Raw genomic sequence first — 20,094 nt, 5'->3', positions numbered from 1 at the left:
ATCGACATTATTTCAACAGCGACCCTTGGAGCAAACGTAAAGTTGTGTCTCAAGCCGTGGAACAAGTCACTGATACTTGACCTACTTGGGTCAGAGTAGGCTGCCTACATACACCTCCTTGGAGTACAGCTTTTCCGGACCCTGAATGAATGTGGAGTGCTTCACACACCAGACTCCCCTTTTATACACAACTGAACACTTCAACCATATCATTATCCAAATTTGAAATAAAACTTTTCAGCTACAATTTCATCTGAAGTTCACCAAAAATTGGAAGGCCAGCCTGCCAAGTGACCAAAATAAAGCAGAAATCATCTCAGTTAAATAGTAGCAGTGCTCACCCTTTTTAGTGCCTCTAGGAACAAAAGTGCAACATCTGCACCTTTATTCCTTAACACGGTTAGCAAATGCTTAATGACCTCAGACACATTTGTCCCATGCATTGCAAGATGTGATACTATCTCTGGAGCAAGATATTCCTGTAGACATGGGTTACAGTAATGAAATATGTTAGCAGGTGAAAAAGAAAATTAACAGTAAGCCTCCTGATCTTTGCTTTCTAAATGATAGATCAGTAGTACCAAAAAGCATCGCCAAAACTCCATATCGAAAGTATAGCTAAGAATTCATCACAGGAAAGTCCAACTATGAAAAGTTCTCTAACCTTAGGAACTGCATCAACAGCAACCAACTTCCCAACAGCAATGATAACAGCATCTCTATTTGTCTCCTCAATGTATTCCCTATTAAAATCTTCGTCTTCAGTCTCATCTGTATCCATGTTAGAAGATGAATGGAAGTTTCAAAAAGCATCCATCACATGCAGAAAGAAACCTTTCTAGGATTTAATGGGTAAGTTATGGTGGAGGATATTCTACAAGCTAAAACACTTTTTTGGTGGAAGTTAAAAACACTGTTATTCTCTTATTGACACCTCTGGGTGGACCATGGAGATCTATTTTCCACTACTCGACGGGATACTGATGAACTACTACTACTTAGGGGTCGTTTGGTTTGAAAACAAGTTATACCGGGATTAGTTATGCTGGGATAAGTTGCGATGGGATAAATTATACTGGAATTAGTTATGCTGGGATTAGTTTTTATTGAGTGTTTGGTTTGTCGTATTCAAAATAATATTCATTATATAATTTCTAGGAATAAATTGATTGATTACCAAAATGCCCTAAATCTTATTTAACTTATATATATATATATATATATATATTTTCAAGCTTTAAATATTTATTCTTAAAAATAAAACTTTCATCCTATTTAGCTTAATTTTTGTGTGTGCGCATTTCCATAATTATATCGTGTGTATTTTAAAATAAGACTTTCATCTTATTTAGCTTTAATTTTTTTGCATGTGCCTTCCCATGATTATGCCGTGTGTGTTTAAAAAAATCTTACTACATCTTATTTAGTTTGAAATAAAAACTTTCAACTTAAGTTTATTAAAATAAAAGATGATTTGTTGTTTATGTCACTTCATTTAAATACATATCACTCATATAATATAGAATATTAAAATTCATTTTAATTGATATATAAAATATCAAATTTTAAGTGATTAAAAAAATATTTAATTTAAAATATGTAATTCAACAATGGAGTCGACATTTTTATTACTTTTTAGAGAAATTAAAATATATAAATAAACATAATAATTATTCAAATAAATTTAACGTATAATATATTCATAAATAAGATATTTCTTAAATGTGTATGAATCCCTAATATTTCATGTTAAATTACTTATTTTGTTCTAAATTCCATAAAATATTGATAATCTCATTTTTTTGTTAAAAAAATTCATCATCAAAAAATGAGAAAAAGAATTACTCTCATTTTACATTATTTAGTATCATTAATATTTGGAGAGTCAAATTATATTTTTTTAAAAATTAAATTTTCAAATATTTTTATCTAAATATAAAAATATTTTTTTATTTAATAATTAAGCATGTATTAAGTTAGAAAGAAAATGTCAACATACTTTAGTAACTTGTCCACAATTTTATAAAAATACCTTATATTTTATTAAAAAGAAATAAAGTAATATATATATATATATAAAGTGATAATCTAAAAAGAATTTGGAGGGCAATTGTGTCCTTTTCTAATTTTATCCCAAGGATAAATATTCATGGGATTGTAATCCCACCAATTGGGTGGATAACTTATCCCGGTACTATTTATTAGTCCCGGGATAAGTTATTCCGAATATTGCAAACCAAACATGCATTAAAAATTTTATCACGGGATTATTTGTTTTTGTACCTTAAACCAAACGGCCCCTTACAGATCAGGTGCTCAAGTTTTTGCAGGATTTTTCTTTTTTTACTTTATATAAAGAGAAACAAAATTTCTGCATGCATCTTCACTGCTTCATGACATAAAGAGTGCATACATAACATTGCAAAATAGGGAAGTGAAAGTTGAACAGTTCTTTTCCTAATGTATTTGGTTATGTTGGGAGTGGATGAACACTTTAGTTTCTTAATAATCTTTCCAACAGACAAAGCAAAGTTAGATCCTTATCTAAGAAGTAATGCTAGAAAACAGATGCACAAAATCGTTTCCTTTTGGAAATCAACCTCCACAACATGAACTTAATAACAAAAATAAATAGAGCATGAGGAAACGAATGACATCAATAAAAGTATATATTTGGCACTCAAGTTAATGTGATGCTTCAGCACCAAATTGTTTCATCGCAACCATGGCAATGTGATAAATTTACATCTAAGCACAAGATTTATCTAAAATTGAAACAATTAAACATAGTCATAGGGCTTTAATGGCCATCTAACAAGCAAGTATAGATCAGAACTACATGGCTTCTCAATAATAAATCTAGTTTATTTAATATAACTAAAAGTGCCATAATATGAAGCATGATACTAGAACTAATTGTACTAGATGCAGGTTTTTCTACAGCTAAAGATATAAAGCATCCTCTATACAACAGTAAGATGTGAGCTAGAGCTGTCAAACATTTAGAGAAAATGGTGAATGGGAGAGCTAAGCCACCTGGAATATGTAGTTGGCATTCACCAAGCTTCCAGAACTTTCGAAGAATTGATTCACCTGGAGTGTACCCCAAAGCTTCTAGCTCCGTGGAAGCAAAGGTTGCTTTACTGAACAGACACCACTGTTCTGAAAAAATAACACAAACCTAGACCAAGAAAAACACAAACTCAACCAACCATAAGAGAACACTGACGGCACTAACAGGAGATAGCTGAACATAGATCTCTTAACACATGGTTGGATCATGGATGTGGACTTTTTAATTAAAAAAATTGCTTACCCTACATGCAAGTTGACTAGCACGAAAACCTTTTGGAGGTTCAGTAGTCAGGAAAGATTCAAGTAGTTCAAACAAGGTACTGCGCTTGGAGATTAAGGAAGATATTGATTGCTGCAGGACTATGCCAGAGTTTAAGATAGAGTGTAGGCACCAGCAAACATGCAGATGCATGTTAAGAAGCAGAAATCCAATTACCTGAACCATGAGCCAATGCAGTTATGTATTGGCAGGACTAGAAAAAAAAAGTTATTCAAACTACATTATACCCACCTCATCATCAATACTTCTGAAGTTCTTAAGAGTCTCTGCAAAATCTTTAAGCAAGCTTTCAATGGAAATTTGCCTTGACAACTGAAGTTCATACAATCTTTTCAAGTTAACAAGCAGTGAATATTCATCATCACCATCCTGCAACAACAAAGCTTGAACATTCATCCAAATGCACCAATAAAACACATAGTCCCTTCAATTTGTTAAGGGCACATACCGCAACTTCTTTTATTGCAGATTTGAGTTTGATAATGAGCTCCTCTTCGATTGCCTTCAATTTGTTAAGGGCAAAGTCCTGTAACTCCCCACGACTCTCAGTAGCACAGAAGTTCAGAGCTTTTACACAAGATCTAAGAGCTTCCTTCTCACCATGCTTAAAAAATGCCTCTTTCATCAGAAGGACAGCAGATTTAAAAGTCTGGAAAAGCAAAAGAAAACAACTTATTTCGTATTGGCAATCCCCTATATAATTCATGATCATAAAAAGTTCCACAAACGCACCTGATCTTGTCTTTTAAGAGAATAGAGTTCGAGGTTCACATGAACAATGATTTCAAGTAGACAGGGAATTTTTGCTTTGTCGGACATAAATTTGCGAAGAAGCTGCGGGTAATTCCTCATCATAACAACGGTTATATCACGCTTCGAACTTTCAAACATTTCCTGGCAATTACAACATAAGCAGTCAAAGAATTCAGTATCCGCGAGTATTATGGTGAACAACACCGATATTTGTCATTGACAAAGAACATTAAAGAAGGAATTGATCTCAAACAATCTAAACCAATTCTGAATTTGAAATAAAACGCAATAACTGCAAAAATCAAAACCACAGCTTCTAGATAATCATTCTGGATGCAGCTTTGAATGGTTTCCTTACTAAGCAACAAGAGTTACTGTCTATCTTCCATTTACATGAAAATAATCTAACTGCTCACTCTATTATCAGACTCTGAGTAAAATAAAACATATTAATGTTTTTAGAAAATGTGAAAGATGGTAACATGAAAATATATGAAAAATGGCACCTCTTCCACTGAATAATACTTGTAAGTAATCAGTTATTCAATAGCCTAGATGAATATATTTGACCAACTGACCTGATCTAGACAAGCATACAGTTTAAGAATAATGGTAGCACAAAGAAACTGCTAAACAGTACAGATTGACCAGGTAGCAGAAATATCACCGACTTATTGTTTCAGAAACACTTTCTTGGAATCCATTCTCAGATGTAAATGGTGAAGCTTGAAGCACAAATATAACAATTTATTAAGAGTCTCGAAGAGTACCAACAGGAAGAACTAAAGAACCTCACCCTTTGTGCTTTAGTATAATATTGTTTTCTATTATCACTAGCAGGAACAATCTTCTCCCCAACTGCCTTTCTAATTGACGCAGAAAGCAGTCGAATTAAGTTTGCCGCATCTACATCACTTAGTTCAGCCGATGGCTCTTCTTCCAATAGCATATACAGGATACGCTTCCAATCCTGTAAGGACATAATTTTCAAGTGAATATTTTCCTCTTCAACCACGGAATACACACAGGGATTCAGGATAGGCAAGAGACCCTTCTTATGTTTTCCTATGATAAAATAGGATTATATCTGTCTAATCAATAGAAATAGAAAATGCCTAAAAATGCTAAATACAAGCTGTAGAAATACTAGTCTGACCAAACTACAGATAATGTATTTCAGCATCAATACTCAAAACCATAGGGAAATACTGGACAAATTCAGAAATCATACAGTAATTCATAACGTCTTTAAAACAGAGTTGTACCACTAGAAGTGTAGGCTCACTGAAAGCTGGAGGGAAATACTACTCTAACCAAACTACAGATATCATATAGTGATAACAATTCCATTCTTAGATTAAAAGATAAGTGTACATTACGTACTCTCATGGCATCCATATACTCCCAGACATCATCAATGACATACATACTCAGTATTTCATCTTTTGAAAATTCTCCCAATATGCGCAGCAGTCTACTAAGATGAACCTCAGAAGAATCAGTATTATCCCCTGGAAATTATTAATTATCAGTACAATTGTGTTAATCAATCAAGCAAATAGAACACACATTATGCAGAACGGTGTGATAAAAACCTGAACTAGATTGTGAACTATTCAACCGCTGGGCAATCAGATTATCATACACTAGTGCTCCGATGGCACGCCTGATTTCCGGTGGATCATCAATTAGCAAATCATATAAAGAGCTTAATTCCTCCTCGGGAACAAGCTGATGTCTGCAAAATATGGAATAGCTTGATAAAAGAGCACATATCAACAATCTGCTGGTAACAATATTTAAAATGCAAGAGGTTTGCATTGTCAAGAATTAACATTACCTTATCAGCTGTTTCACAAGTCCTATAGCACATACTGCCACAGAAATATCAACATCATCAGCAAGCTCAATCATCCTTTTATAAAACCTCTCCGTGAAAAGGCCAAGAGATGGTACATTATCATCCACCTCATAAAGATTCTGCAGTGCAACAACTGATGCCTTCCTTACACCATCACTCTTAAGAGGGTAAAATTAAGAGCCAAATGCATAGTAAGAATTTTCAAGTTTATCAACTGACGCATGAAGATAAAATCAAATTGACATTCACTTACTTTATCATTCAAAGTCCATCCGAGATATTTCAAATACAAATCCTGCAAAAACAGGGAGGGGTATGACAGGATCCAAACACCCAATGACTGTATGCATGTCATTCTGATATCAGGTTCGACATCTCGATATCGGTGCATAAATAGCCTACAAATCAAATTCAGCATACAAAAACTCAAAACAAAATCAAAAGCGTCCCTCAAGGGACCAAAAATATGTATCATTAACATAAGGTCCATACCCAGTAAATATCTTCCGCATCATCTCCTCTATTATTGTTATCTTTTCATGGGTCATGGATAATCTTTTATTTAGAGATTCAACTCGAGGCCCGTCCACTTTCTTCTTCTTTTCTGCATTTAGCTGTCTCTGTGTGATTTCCCGCTGCGAACCAAGTACTTTGGCAACGTGTATAAAGGATGTAACAAGTTGTAGTCCCATTAGTGAAGCAACCTGACGATATACTCTAGGAGGGGTGCTGAAGGCATGTTGACAAGACAATGAGCCAAAATACTACTTTAAATTTAGAACACCTGAATACAAAGTATTTACCATGATAGTGCAATCACATAATCCATGCACTTGTCAAACAAGACCTTATCAAAAAGTGGTCCATTTTCACATTCAGCAACCAATGTATCCCAGAAGTAGATGAGGTTATCTTTGAAGTTCTTGAAGTCCTTCTTTTTTGAAGTTTGATAATCCTCAACTTCACCCTAATGTCCAAAGGAGATTAGGTAATTTAGAATTACATGTGTTCAAAGGAGATTAGGTAATTTAGAATTACATGTGTTCAAAGGAGATTAGGTAATTTAGAATTACATGTCTATGCATGAAGTTCCTGTTAAATGCATATTGAACTGAAACCAAATAATAACACCGGCCAGAAAGTTCATGCTTAATGCATATTACACTGACGCCAAATAACATATTACATAAGGAAATATCATTAATATGATGGATGAATATACCCTCTTAGCCATGTTTACAAGTGCAACTACTACATCATCAACATCAGTTTGGTCCAAGAAATTTTCTTCAATATGATATTTTGTTCCACATGCCTGCAAAATCATAAATTTCCATCTATGACATCACATCATCAAAATGGAACCTGTCTCCGGCTGATAAACGGAGATGAGGAAAACAATAGTATGCAAGCTGAAGAAGCATCGACATATTACCAAATTACCTCAAACATCATGCTCAATAGTCCAGCCATTGCAGCTTTCGGATCCTTCTCATAGTGTTCCACCCAATGCTTGACCACTAGAGGAATTTGTCTCCGATCACCTTTAACAACATCTGCAAATAAAGGAATGAACGTCCAATCATCAGCACGTGTAAACCACCACAATAGTAATAAACAAAAAGGATTCAACAGAGAGAAGGTAAAATCTAATTTGAATCGGGTAATGGGGGAAGCAAGCAAGCACAAGAAAACAAACTGACTAGTAGAGCTTCTGATGGGCTCCTTCCTTGAATTGGAAGTAAGTCACCTACAAAGAATAGGATTATTTAAAGTGACTTCTTTTTGGGGGCAGAAATTGACTTTTCAAAGAGGAATGAGTATTTCTTGTGGGATAATCACAGGAGGCCTTTGACTATGGCTATGGAAACTTCGAGGGTGTTTGGATTGGCTTATTTTAGTGCTTTTGGTTTTTAAGCTTTTTTTCTACTTATTGTGGTGTTTGGAAAGATAAAAGTGCCTTTAAGCACTAACTGTTAGGCCAAAAAAGTATAAAACTAAGCTAAAAGCCAAAAACTGGGTATTCTTAACTTATGGCTTTTAGCTTTTAGCTTATAAACTTATTTCAAAAAGTCGATCCAAACAACCTCTTCAAAGCGCACCCATTGGGTTCATAATGCTATACAAACTGGCCCTTTTCTTATACTTGGAAAGTCACTGTTTGAATAGAGACATCAAATGGAAGCTAGCTGCTTTGAACATTCCACTATATTGATACGCTTCTAGTTCTTAAAAGACCTAGACTAGCAAACAATCAGCAGCTGAAGGACCAATATTAAAGCGCTTTCTTCACCAACAGGATGCCCATAATGATGAGTGTTTCACATTTGCCCAAAAAGGTTGTGGACAAGATTCGGATTTCATTCAATGGGTGGAAACGGAATGCAATAATAAATCAAATTCTACCACTTGCAATTGTAAATTACGGAATTTTCAAACAATTAACAGACCATTTTCCACAAGCAATTTCAAAACTTTTACACACTCTCAAAAACATATGCAATTCAACATTAACCTAAAATCACCATAATTAAAATTATAGCACAATAACCAAACACAAAGATATAACTTAACTCATGCTTTCAACTATAATTGAGTAGCACACCCTAAGAATTCCATAGATTCTTGAAATACCAAGATTGAACTTAAATCGTCATAAAACTAGATGACATAGTCAAACTAGACGATCACAGTCTCCCTTCACACTTTCAATCAATTGAGTAGTAAAGACTAAAACTTCTCTAGTGTCAACTTTCAAATTAACCTGAAATCACTTTAATGAAAGCAAAAATTAGAGATATAATGAAAGCAACACAATTAGTAGTGAACTAAAAGATACTCCCTCCATTTCAAAGAATGACCTGTTTTGACTTGACACGAAGCTTAAGAAAATGAAGAAGACTTTTTAATCTTGCGGTCTTAAATTAAAGATGTGTCAAATATACTAAATTGCTCTTAAATCTTGTGGTCTTAAGCATGCCATATGGAAACTTGGAATTAAAGAATCGCTAAAAAAAGAAAAGGGTCATTCCTTCTGAAACAGACTAAAAAGAAAAGTAGGTCATTCTTTTTGAAACGGAGGGACTAATTACATTTCTACTTTCGACATCTAAGTTGCTCGGACGCGGGTGTCGGGTGTCTGATACGAGTGAGGACCTAGATGTTGGATCCTTCATGATCTAATTTCTAGACTCGAAGATATTGATTCACGTATACGGGTGCAGGGATTCGGCTAAAAATAATTCATAAATCTAAAGAGAAGAGTTATAAACCCTAAATTATGAGATATTATGTGGAAAGTTTGAAGAGGAAATATTGATGAAGAGGAGAATCTTCAAAGGAGATAAAAGGTAAAGCAGTGACAGAGAAAATTCTAAATATAAGGTATTCCATTTCTTCATTTCACCTTAGCTTTAGTTTTGATTACAGAAATCACTGAATTTGTTTGGAATTTATCCGTGAATTTTGGTCAAAGTACCCAAAATATGTTGACTAGATTGGGTACAGATGTAACATACACAACCATGTCGCATCAACAGGGGTGCAGCAGCGTAAGTGAAGAGTCCGGGCAACTTAGTTCAACATAATCGACTAGTGTAAGCTCAAAATTTCTCTCATGTCAAATTCAAAATAAACCTGAAATTAAAAGAACAATACATAACACTAGGATAACTAGATAACCACAACTTCCTTTCATACTTTCAACATTATACAGTAGCACAAGCCTAAAACTGCTCGTCTCAAAGTTCAAAAACTAATCTGAAATTACCATAATAATACAAACTAGAAAACAAAACCTTCAATTCATGCTTACAACATAATTGAGTAGCAAAAGCCTAAATATTCTGCAGTCTCGAAATTCAAAAACAAAACTGCAATTACCATTATGAAACTTACAAGACAGCATTCAAACAGAAAACTTCCACCAGTGCTTTCAACCATAATTGAGGAAGCCAAGCCTAAAATTTCTATGTATTATCATAATAAAAACTAGAGAACATTAGTCCAGCTTTAAGACCACAACTTCCATTCACCTTTTCAACATTACAAAATTTCAGAATGGTCTGCAAACTACAAGACCATAACTTCCACTGTGTTTTCACGAACAACCAAGAAATCAAAGCCTTAAATATCTATAGATTCTCAAATTCAAATTTAACATCAAAACTATTGTACGAAAAACTACAAAAACATCAGACAAAGTTTAAAGTACCAATTAAACTCTGATGAGCATTTCTAGCAGCAACAGATGAAGTGCCTCTTAAAACCTTACTCCGCTTAGCTCTAGCACGAGAGTCTTCAAAATCGTCGGAAGATTCTTCTCTTTCTTCCTCATTCACACTGCCGTGTAATTGCTCTTCGTTAACCCTAGTTTGAGCTCTGGTTCGTTTCTGTACATCATTAACTCCATGATTAGGGCTCAAATATTAACTTAATCGCATAAATGCTGTTGAATTTTTAAAAAAAGAAGAAAACTCACCATACGGCGACTCGCTGTCTCCGACGCCACTGGTTCCTCCTCCATGAATTGTTGTAAATGTAACCCCCAGAAACCGAAGCGAGAGTATATACATACATATATATATATATATATATATATATATAGTCCTTTGAATATTGCGTCAGTTAATATATACTAATAATAAAAATAACAATTTATTTAAAATAAACTTATTAATGTTACATAAAATGAAATATTTGTTTAAATAGTGAAAATTAATGTTATTATACAGATATAACAATTGGATTATCTTCTGAATGTGTAAATATGACATATTTATCTTGAGATATAAGATTTTATGTCCCTTTTTTATAAAAATTTTTCGTCGATTAACAATATACTTTGAGATTTGGTATCTCTACAATTAGTAGTTCCTACATAATATATTTAAGTAGTCATAACTATAATTCGTTGTATAAACATGGATATGTTTATATAAACATAGAGTAGATTTTGAAATTTACAGGTTCCTATAAAAATCTCAAATTAATATAATGATAATTCATCATCACACTACAATTGAGGAGCAAAATAAATATAGTGAATAAAATTTCGCTACTAATATCAAAAATTAAAATTATATATATTGATCTTGATGCATGCAAACACACTCTAAAGAATAAAGCTATATTATCTATAAGTATAATAATATTAGACAACTACTTATAACAAAAATAATAACAAAGAAAATTATAATAATGTAGAAACAGAACGAATATCGATGGTGAAGAAAAAACAATAAAGTAGAAAAAAACAATAAAAATGCTGAAGAAAAAACAAATATTTAAATGTTCATGTGATGCAATTAAATTTTGAAGGAAAAATATATATCTTGAAGAAAAAAGTGTAAAATTCATGAAACAAAAAAAATGCTCGAGATTAGAAGTATTTCTCAAAAATTTTATGATGTTGATATTTTTCTATCTCTATATATAAGAGAGTTCTAAATAAGAAAAAATTAAAATACAATACTAATCAGTTTGGAAGTTCTAAATTTAATATCTCAAATAAGGAAAAGTTACTAAATTATTTTAGCTGATTTTAAATTCATTAGAGAAATAAGTAAATTAGGCAAAAAAAATTTTATCAAATTTAAAAGACACGTGAATGATAATAAATTAATAAACATATTTAGTTGGTTTTGATTTATTTATATAGTAATAAGTCTTTTAGTTATTTTATAATTTTTTGGCCGTTTTGAACTTTACACAATGTTGACTTCTTTAAAAGGAATCAAGATCTACGCTGACTTTTTTATTTTTACGTCTAAGAGGTCATTGATTACACCAAGAAAGAACTCCTTTAGATGCCACGTGAACAAAATAGTGTGGGTGCAAAACAACATGAACAAAAGTGTGGCTGAAAAAATTAAAGGATGGATAAGAAGCCTCTGGACAATTTGTGATGATATGTTAAAGGCTTCATATTTCCTTGCGGTCTAATTGTTGATCTTATTTTCACATGCATGTGAATTCTAATTTCCTTGTGAAGAAATAAAAATAGAAAGATGTGAGGGGCAATTAGGCATCCTTCAATGAAATATTCCTGAATTTAAAGATGATACATCAGATATGCATACAAGAAACATGCTTTTTGGACATTATATGATACAGAATGGTAACTAGTGTCCCAATTTGTGAACAAGCTTATGTTGAACTTTCCAATATTCTCAATATTGTTATTATTATGCAGTTGAGTTACAACCTTAGCTGGTTATGTCGTCTGTACATGAATCATAAAGGTCCATCTGGAACAAACTTTCAGTTTTTAAGTATAAACTACATATAATATTAACTTATTGTCCATCGATATGAATGAGTTAACTGACTTCATATTGTGAAATACTCGGATCTGCTAGATACATGATTTACCAACGATTACTAAACAATAGATGTTTAATAAGACTTTGGGTACACTGCCATTGTGTATTATAGCTAATGAGAATGAATATGATGTTTACAGTAATGCATCTTGATGCTTTTGTAGAGATGTTTTTGTTATGGCACATGCCTGTTCTATGAATGAAAGCTTTCATCTTCTCCATGATTGTCACTTCTTCTTTCCTCGAACTCTCCATCATAAGATTCACTATCGAGTGATATATCTTGGGAACTAAAACATGAAGATTTACATTCCATGCCCATCTTTTAGCCCTTTAGTCCATACCCTAAAGTAGTAACTTCTATCGGCAAAATCGGTAACAGTGTCTGACCTATGTCTTACACCATTCAACTAACATCCATCAAAAACTCTAACTCTTATTATCCATATTAATGTGTAGTTACTTTTGCAGTACATATGGCCCTAAGATCCAGGATCGACCAGATCACAACTGACACTCCTAACTGGACATGTAAGATCCAGATCGTCGATATCAGTCGAGAGAGAAAAAGTCCTGAGAAGCAAATCCGATTCCAAAATCTCCTTTTAGAAGATGAACAAGTGCTCCCACCTATATAGTGGTGGCAAAAAGATCCAATATGTAAAAGTTTTTGATAATTTCAAGGTTTAGGCCTTCCGTATAAGCAGGGTGAAGATAGGCGTCCTTTCTCCACATACTTCTTTCTATCTGATGCCAATGATAAACTGCCATCTTACGTAAATAGGGTCAATTCCGAAGCCTTTTTGTTGGAGCGACACCTACGATATCAGAAGGTTGGAATTAGTGAATTTCATTCCCCCAAATTTAAAATATCATTTCAGTTTTAAGCTTCTAACGTTCTGACTTGGCGTGGTATTATCTTTCTTTGGTAATGGCCTCGCAAAAATGGTGGATTCCCCTGTTGGCAGTAACCTTTATGTTTGTAGCATCTTTCACAAGTCCTTTATTCAAGTAAATGAAAAGGGAGCACAAGCTGCTGATGCAACTGCCGGTGTTGTTAAACTACTGAGAATACTTGCATGCTATTGAACTTTATGCAAATCTTACTACAACATATATTTTTCTGTTTGCAGGTATAACTTAGCTCCATCCGTGAGAATGTTTTGTCTGCACTTTGACTGACATGAAGTTTGTTTTGTCTGCACTCTAACTAACATAAAGTATGTGGCCTTTTACGGAGTTGTTCACATAGGGAAGATGGAAGCTTAAAAGGTAATGTTAGTTTCTATGTGGACAATACTTGATGGTCTTTCTACCATGTACTTGTTCAAGTCAAGCTTAATTCAATTGTAGCAGTGAATTAGTTTGGGTTTATTGCAGCATATTAGCTCATGGTCACTTTTTATATCTCTATTGCTTTGAAAATTTGTGTTTAATCTCAACCTTAATTATTGGCCTGCTGCAGAAATAATTTAGAACATAGGGCAGAAGAAAATAGAAAAAATGAAAAACGAATTCACTTTCAGTAATCGAAGGCAGGTCAAAAGCCAATGGGCACATGCTTGAAACTTGCGTCATTTTTTGTGTTATGGAGTATTCATAGAGGGATAAATGGAAAAGCTCAAGCTTTGCACAAAGGAATAAGCTGTCAGTAAGATTTCTCCAAGGTGAAGCAATGCTGCCGATTTGAAAAAAATGGTCTTTAAACACTTCTTTGTATAAGCAAATATATGTATCTGTCGTATTCCATTTCAACGCTCTTTTTTATATAAAATGACTAAGCTATAAGTCAAAAATCAAGTTCTTGTGTTTATATCGAGAAATGTAGGTTGAGTTTAATTTAATACGTCAATGTAACTCAATGCATACTGCATAGCATCATGTCTTTTTTTGTGCTCCGGTTAGATCACTTGTGAAATAATTTGAAATCATATGTTGCTGCAGTAATTTTTTCATCATCAATCTACTATTTCTCACATACCATCCATGTTTCTGAACCAAACAGTATGCCGAAGCTTTACTTCTGTTATTGATGATAGAATCAGTGAAGTAAAACATGATGAGAATTACATAATATTACTAAGGCTCATAGGCCTGATTTTCTGGATTCCTTTAGACCTTGACAAATTAATTTGTTCATGAGCTATCTCTAAAGTATGAGTAAGTGTGGAAAAGGAGCTCACTGAGTGCAGCAATTTAAAGTGGGGATTTTCTAAGGTGACTATTGTACTATATATAAGGAAGAAATTTACAGTGTTTTTAGGTAATTTCTAGGGTGATTATGTCATATATGTACAAGAGATCAATTAAGCTATTGAATTGAGTTATCAAGGAAATGTATGGAAAAGATGCAACTGGAGCTAAGGAGATTATAAACCAATGTAAATTATGTTGGCGAAAAGACAAAGATATCAATGCAAGTAGTCAAGGAGTCAGATTGTAGTTGATATATGTCCCATTTTTTTCTTTTAATTTGTAGAAAAAACTAGCACTGTGTTGTTGTATAAACTTCTTATTTTTGCTACTTTTTTTCGTAAATCCTTCAAAGGATTAAGTTGATTACTGTTTTAGTTCAGGCATTTACATAAAACAATTTTATGTAAAAGGCTCAATATATTTTATGTAAAAGATAATTTTTTATGCCTTTATTCTTTCCAGGCTAATGTTATTGGAAGAGAATCAAATTTCTTTCCATTCAATTTTGTATAAGCAGGGTGAAGATAGGCGTCCTTTCTCCACATACTTCTTTATGCCTGACGCCAATGACGGACTACCAACTTTGGTAAACAAGGTCAATTTCAAAGACCGTTTGTTGGAATGACACCTATGATATTAGAAGGTTGGAATTAGTAAATTTCGTACCCCCAAATTTAAAATATCATTTCAGTTTGAAGCTTTTAACGTTCTGAACTGGCTTGGTATGGTATTATCTTTCTTCGGTAATGGTCTCACAGAAATGGTTCTTCATGTGTGCTCTATTATGTTGTACTACATTTAATGGCCTCTACTCTATGTTGTAGTTAGTATGAATTTTTCACATTTTAGTAATTGCCTGTCATGAATATTGTAGTCAAATTCATGTGTCAAGAGGAAACACGAAAGTTGTTATCCATGCGCCCTACAGACTGACAAAAACTTACAGTTGGAGAAGAAATTCAGTGGCATCCTTCCTAAAATTGTAATATGGATACATCAACTAATGGCGTAGAAATTGCAAAATTATTATCTCGCTAAACTTAATTGCCTTCCCCTCTCCACTTGTCTGCAAATTAATATGCTGGGCTCGTGCTGAGCACGGGCCATGCCCATCTAGTACTTTAAAAATTTAAAGTTAAGTTTAAATATTAATATTTCTATATAAAAAATATAATTTTAAAATTTAAATTTACTAAAATAAATAAGTAAAAAAAATATTTTTGAATATAAAAGTCAATTAAAATAATAAAATTGATTTAATTTAAATATTTAATTATAATTAATTAAGATAAAATTATTATATTATTAAATTAGTTAAATTTAAATAATTTAAATTTAAATTAAATCTATGGAAAGTTGGAAAGTACTGTGGGACCCACCCATCATTATATATAAGCATATTTAAATGTAGTTTGGAGGGTAATCTTGTAAATAAATAGAATAAGGTGGACTTTTTTTAAGGTTCGGGTCTGTAATTAAATGAAAGATTGTGGACATTTTTAAAGTTCTTAATAATATACAAATTACATAGTACAAAAATAAATTCTTTAAGCAGATTTTTCTTATAACTAAAATGCCTTTTTCATTAAATTCCAAGTAGCTGACATGTTTAAGGTCATGCTTCTAATATATATATATATATATATATATATATATATATATATATATACTAGTTTTGGTGTTAGCGCCTCGCGCGTGCACCTCACTTTATTGAGTTCAAACGTTATACTAAATAGAATATTTATTTAAATAATAAAAATGAATACTCTAATTAAATTCAACATCTTTTAGAGAATTAATTAGATGAGCATCATTCATATTTTCCCGATAGAAAATCAGTTTCTTCTCCAATTTAACGTGTATCTCAATATTTATAGAAGTATTTTCTTAATAGAGTCATATTTTAGGAGTATTTTTCTATCATATTTTAGGAGTATTTTTCTAATTGATCTGTAAAAAGAAAAATATTACTTTGATTCCAATTCTATATATTTTAGGAGTCCCATATATTTTAGGAGTCTAGTTTATATAGTAAAAATAATTAAATAATAAATTAAAGAAAATAGTGAAAAGACAATTTTGTCTAAAGGAGAGTCTTTTAATGAGGAACAAAAAGTTCAAATCACTTTTCTAAGAGTTTTCACACTTTTAATATACTATAGATATAGATTATAGACACCAGCAAAAACAGTAAATGACCAGGGAGATTTGGAAGGTTTGCATGCCTGAAACCTTTGTTCTTATTAAAGATATTACCGATGATATCATTATAGGAAAACCATGGTTTCGCCATATATATCCCATAACATGGTGGGATTAAACGGGTATAACATGCACTTTTCAAAACAAACATATTAAGTTTGAATGGTGTGAACCCTCATATACTAGATATTTAAATCTAGTAAAAGAAAGAATTCTTTCTAAAAATAAGCAAATAGAGTTTTTGAAAAATGAAATTTGTAGTCTAACTATTGATCAAACACTTCAAAACCCGAAATTGGCTGAGAAGATTGAGTTTTTGAAAAATCAGTTTTCAATTGATATATGTAGAGATCATCCAAACATCTTTTGGCAAAGAAAAAGACGTGGTCAGTCTTCCTTATGGGGATAGTTTTCAAGAAGGAAATATTCCTACAAAGGCAAGATCTTGCCAAATGAATGCTGCATATTTAGAATTATGTAAAAATAAACTGTTTCACTTTTACATAAAGGCCTCATAAGACCTTTCAAATTTCCCTGGTCATGCATTGCTTTTTATGGTAACAAACATATTGAACAGGAAAGAGATGTACCCAGATTAGTTATAAATTATAAACCACTGTCTACATTAAATCCTATGTGTAAAATGATAGATTTCAAGAATGAAACCATCTTGATGAACGCTAGTGCCTTGAAAGAAACTAATGAAAATATTGAGTTGTATGAATGCAACAAAACAGAAGAGGTGATATTACTTCTTGAGCGCCATGGTCTTAGATGGAAGGATAACCCATGGCAACTTATGCAAAAATATTTAGACAATACATTTTACACTATGGCTACATACAAATACCATAGACATTATGAAACTATATTGTCTCAAACTGCTTCTGCAGAAATTCAACACTGCTATACAAGTGGAGCTATTAGAAAGGATTATAGTTTTTCTAAAATTATAATTAAAAAGATCTTTCTCATGAAGAATGGGGCCTGAGTACCCTTAAAGAAAAAGAATATATTTTGTCTGAACAGCAAAAAGTCGCAGTTAAGTACAATTACTGGGACTATGTTGAAAGTTTTGATAAAGCTTTCTTATGTGAGAATCCTGAGAGATCTCATTCATGGTTTATTAAAGTTTGTGAAAATATCTATAAACAAAGCATACCAAACAGGTTTGCTAAATGGTGGATCTTGTATGGTCTTTCACAAAAAATATTGCCAGAGCCTTTTAAAAGTCTCAATGATTGGGTGGAAGTATCGCCAATACTGCTTGAAATGCAAAGAGAAAACATATACTTTTAAGGCATATCAACAATGTATTTTTTCATTGAGTTTTCTATTTCTTGAATCTTGAAATGGTTTATAGAAGTAAAACCAAATCCTGACAATGTCCCTTATTTAATGAAAATTCATTAGACTAAATTCTAGGGAAAATTAAATCAACAAATGGCTGAAGGAAATGTCCATGGCCACAACTAATAGAAACAATCAAAGCTGCCATAAATAATTATAAGCAACAAAAAGAAATAGCTCCTCTTTATGAATAAGAGAAACACAGTCCATTTAGGAATATTGCCCGACAACTCCAGATGAAGAAAGGGACAATATCCAAATCAGTAATTCCTGCTTCGTATATGGAGGAAGTTAAACTAGATTTAATGAAGAATCTCGATCAAGGATGTTCTTCAGACATGTTAATATCGTCAGCAGGTCATGAAAAAGATTGTTTGGCTGGGGATCCCAAAGTATTCAAAGTGATAAAGAAATAAACTTGGATGCTTAGCTTGTAAAATTCCAAGACACCCTGGAATAATCTTCCACGTCCATACAAGACAAAGGGAAGAAATAAATAAAAGGACCCCACCACTACTGACATTACTGGGGAAATAGGCTTGATGGCAAACAACTTTTGAAAAAGCAAAACAGTAAGGGCCATTAGCTTTCTGATAAAGCAAGAGCCATTTGTAAATAGTAAGGGTCAAATAGTAAAGCCCACTTACTTTATTTTGTCATTTTATTTTGGTGCTTCCATTATATAAGGAACCCATTGTTAGTAGTAGAGCACAGGTTTTCAGAACCCCTCTCTCTAGAATACTTTCTCGCTATCTTGTAAAAATATTCTTAGTGCGGAATAAAAAGCTCTTTGCTTCTGAGTACAATCCATCCATCTTAAGGTTAATTTAGAATTTTTGAATTTTAAATTTGTTTTTACTTTACTTATTCATTAGCCTATGATGGGCTAAACTCTTTGTGTTGAACTATGACATATTATATTACAGTTATGAAATGGCATACGTTATTCAAATAAGAATCAAATCATCTAAATGATATTAAGGTTGCAATACATAGACTTGCAGTAATAGCTTTGATTCAGGCTTCATGCAGGAGGTCTAATTGGAAGGCCTGTTAGCCAGAAGGGCATTAAGGGCTATGTTTTAGACCCGTTTTAAGTTAAGACTATTCCTATGAGTTTATGCTTTGCTTGTAAATATTCCTGGTAATATCATTTGGAACGATCCGATCCTTACTTGGTATCAGATCCATGGCATACTTGTATACATAACTGTTATATGTTCAACACACATTTCCTCATGAATATCATAAGAAAAAAGAATACTATTAAAAACAGTAAAAAAGAGGAGTATGATATTCCTCAACACTTGGATCTACTTAATAAGTGGACGATTCCAAGGGTGGTGCTAGAACATTATATAAACTGGGTACTTTTGAAAAAATAGGTTTCAAATAAGTCGTAAAGACAACTGAAGAGACCTTCACTGTTGATAGTGATCATGCTACTTTTAGGTTATTATCTGAAAATGATTTTGCGCCATATAGGGAATCATGTAGATTCATGCATATTAGTTTAGTGCAAGTTGCTTTTAAACCATTAACCCTGAGAGGTTTGCCTAAAAACTTTATTGCAGCTTTACGAGATGGCAGAAATCAAGATTGGAAAAAGTCTCTTATAGGGACTGTCCAAAGGCAAAGATCTGATTCTTTGCCTCTACTTAATGGGGCTGATGATTTGCGTATAGCATACTTAATGGGGCTGATGATTTGCGTATAGCATCATCATCGAGACTAACAATATCAACATCTTCTTATATATCCCCTCTTGATTACATTGTTAGATCTCCATCTAGAGTTTCTACATCTCAGATCAGAGAAAGTTCTAGGATGCACAATATCAGAATCGATAGCAATAATATTGCTACTTCAATTTCTGATATAGATCGAACTAAATTCGAAATAGTTTTTTCCACAGGTTTAAAATGAATTACAACAAAATTGATTTTAGTCCGGGATCACCGGCGAGAAAAAAGATCTCACCAGAGTTTTTAAAAACTAGATGGGAATTATTTTGAAAACAGTTTTTCGAAAGTTTCAATAAAGAAGAAAAATAT

At 32.7% G+C, this 20,094-nt stretch overlaps 1 protein-coding gene across 2 annotated transcripts in view; it reads right to left on the bottom strand.

Moving 5' to 3' along the window:
* Window positions 1–10,560, bottom strand: part of LOC107847462 (sister-chromatid cohesion protein 3) — a 21,558-nt gene extending 10,998 nt beyond the window's left edge. Inside the window, exons 1-18 of one of the 2 annotated variants that reach the window (XM_016691731.2) lie at window positions 10,450–10,560; window positions 10,183–10,360; window positions 7,413–7,525; window positions 7,192–7,284; window positions 6,773–6,936; window positions 6,462–6,698; window positions 6,223–6,367; window positions 5,949–6,127; window positions 5,704–5,846; window positions 5,492–5,619; window positions 4,905–5,078; window positions 4,088–4,249; window positions 3,804–4,004; window positions 3,587–3,724; window positions 3,317–3,511; window positions 3,037–3,181; window positions 665–771; window positions 342–479 (exon numbers count right to left, since the gene is read on the bottom strand). In XM_016691731.2, the coding sequence (XP_016547217.1) occupies window positions 342–479; window positions 665–771; window positions 3,037–3,181; window positions 3,317–3,511; window positions 3,587–3,724; window positions 3,804–4,004; window positions 4,088–4,249; window positions 4,905–5,078; window positions 5,492–5,619; window positions 5,704–5,846; window positions 5,949–6,127; window positions 6,223–6,367; window positions 6,462–6,698; window positions 6,773–6,936; window positions 7,192–7,284; window positions 7,413–7,525; window positions 10,183–10,360; window positions 10,450–10,494 (2,685 nt within the window). In that variant the 5' untranslated portion in view covers window positions 10,495–10,560. The remainder of the gene's footprint in view (window positions 1–341; window positions 480–664; window positions 772–3,036; window positions 3,182–3,316; window positions 3,512–3,586; window positions 3,725–3,803; window positions 4,005–4,087; window positions 4,250–4,904; window positions 5,079–5,491; window positions 5,620–5,703; window positions 5,847–5,948; window positions 6,128–6,222; window positions 6,368–6,461; window positions 6,699–6,772; window positions 6,937–7,191; window positions 7,285–7,412; window positions 7,526–10,182; window positions 10,361–10,449) is intronic. The other variant, XM_016691734.2, reaches the window with a different exon arrangement.
* Between the last annotated feature and the right edge of the window lie 9,534 nt (window positions 10,561–20,094).

Source organism: Capsicum annuum, chromosome 11 (assembly GCF_002878395.1).
Source record: "Capsicum annuum cultivar UCD-10X-F1 chromosome 11, UCD10Xv1.1, whole genome shotgun sequence".
Lineage (NCBI taxonomy): Eukaryota > Viridiplantae > Streptophyta > Magnoliopsida > Solanales > Solanaceae > Capsicum > Capsicum annuum.
Note: the sequence above shows the minus strand (reverse complement) of the source record. Positions and strands in the feature narration are given on the sequence as shown.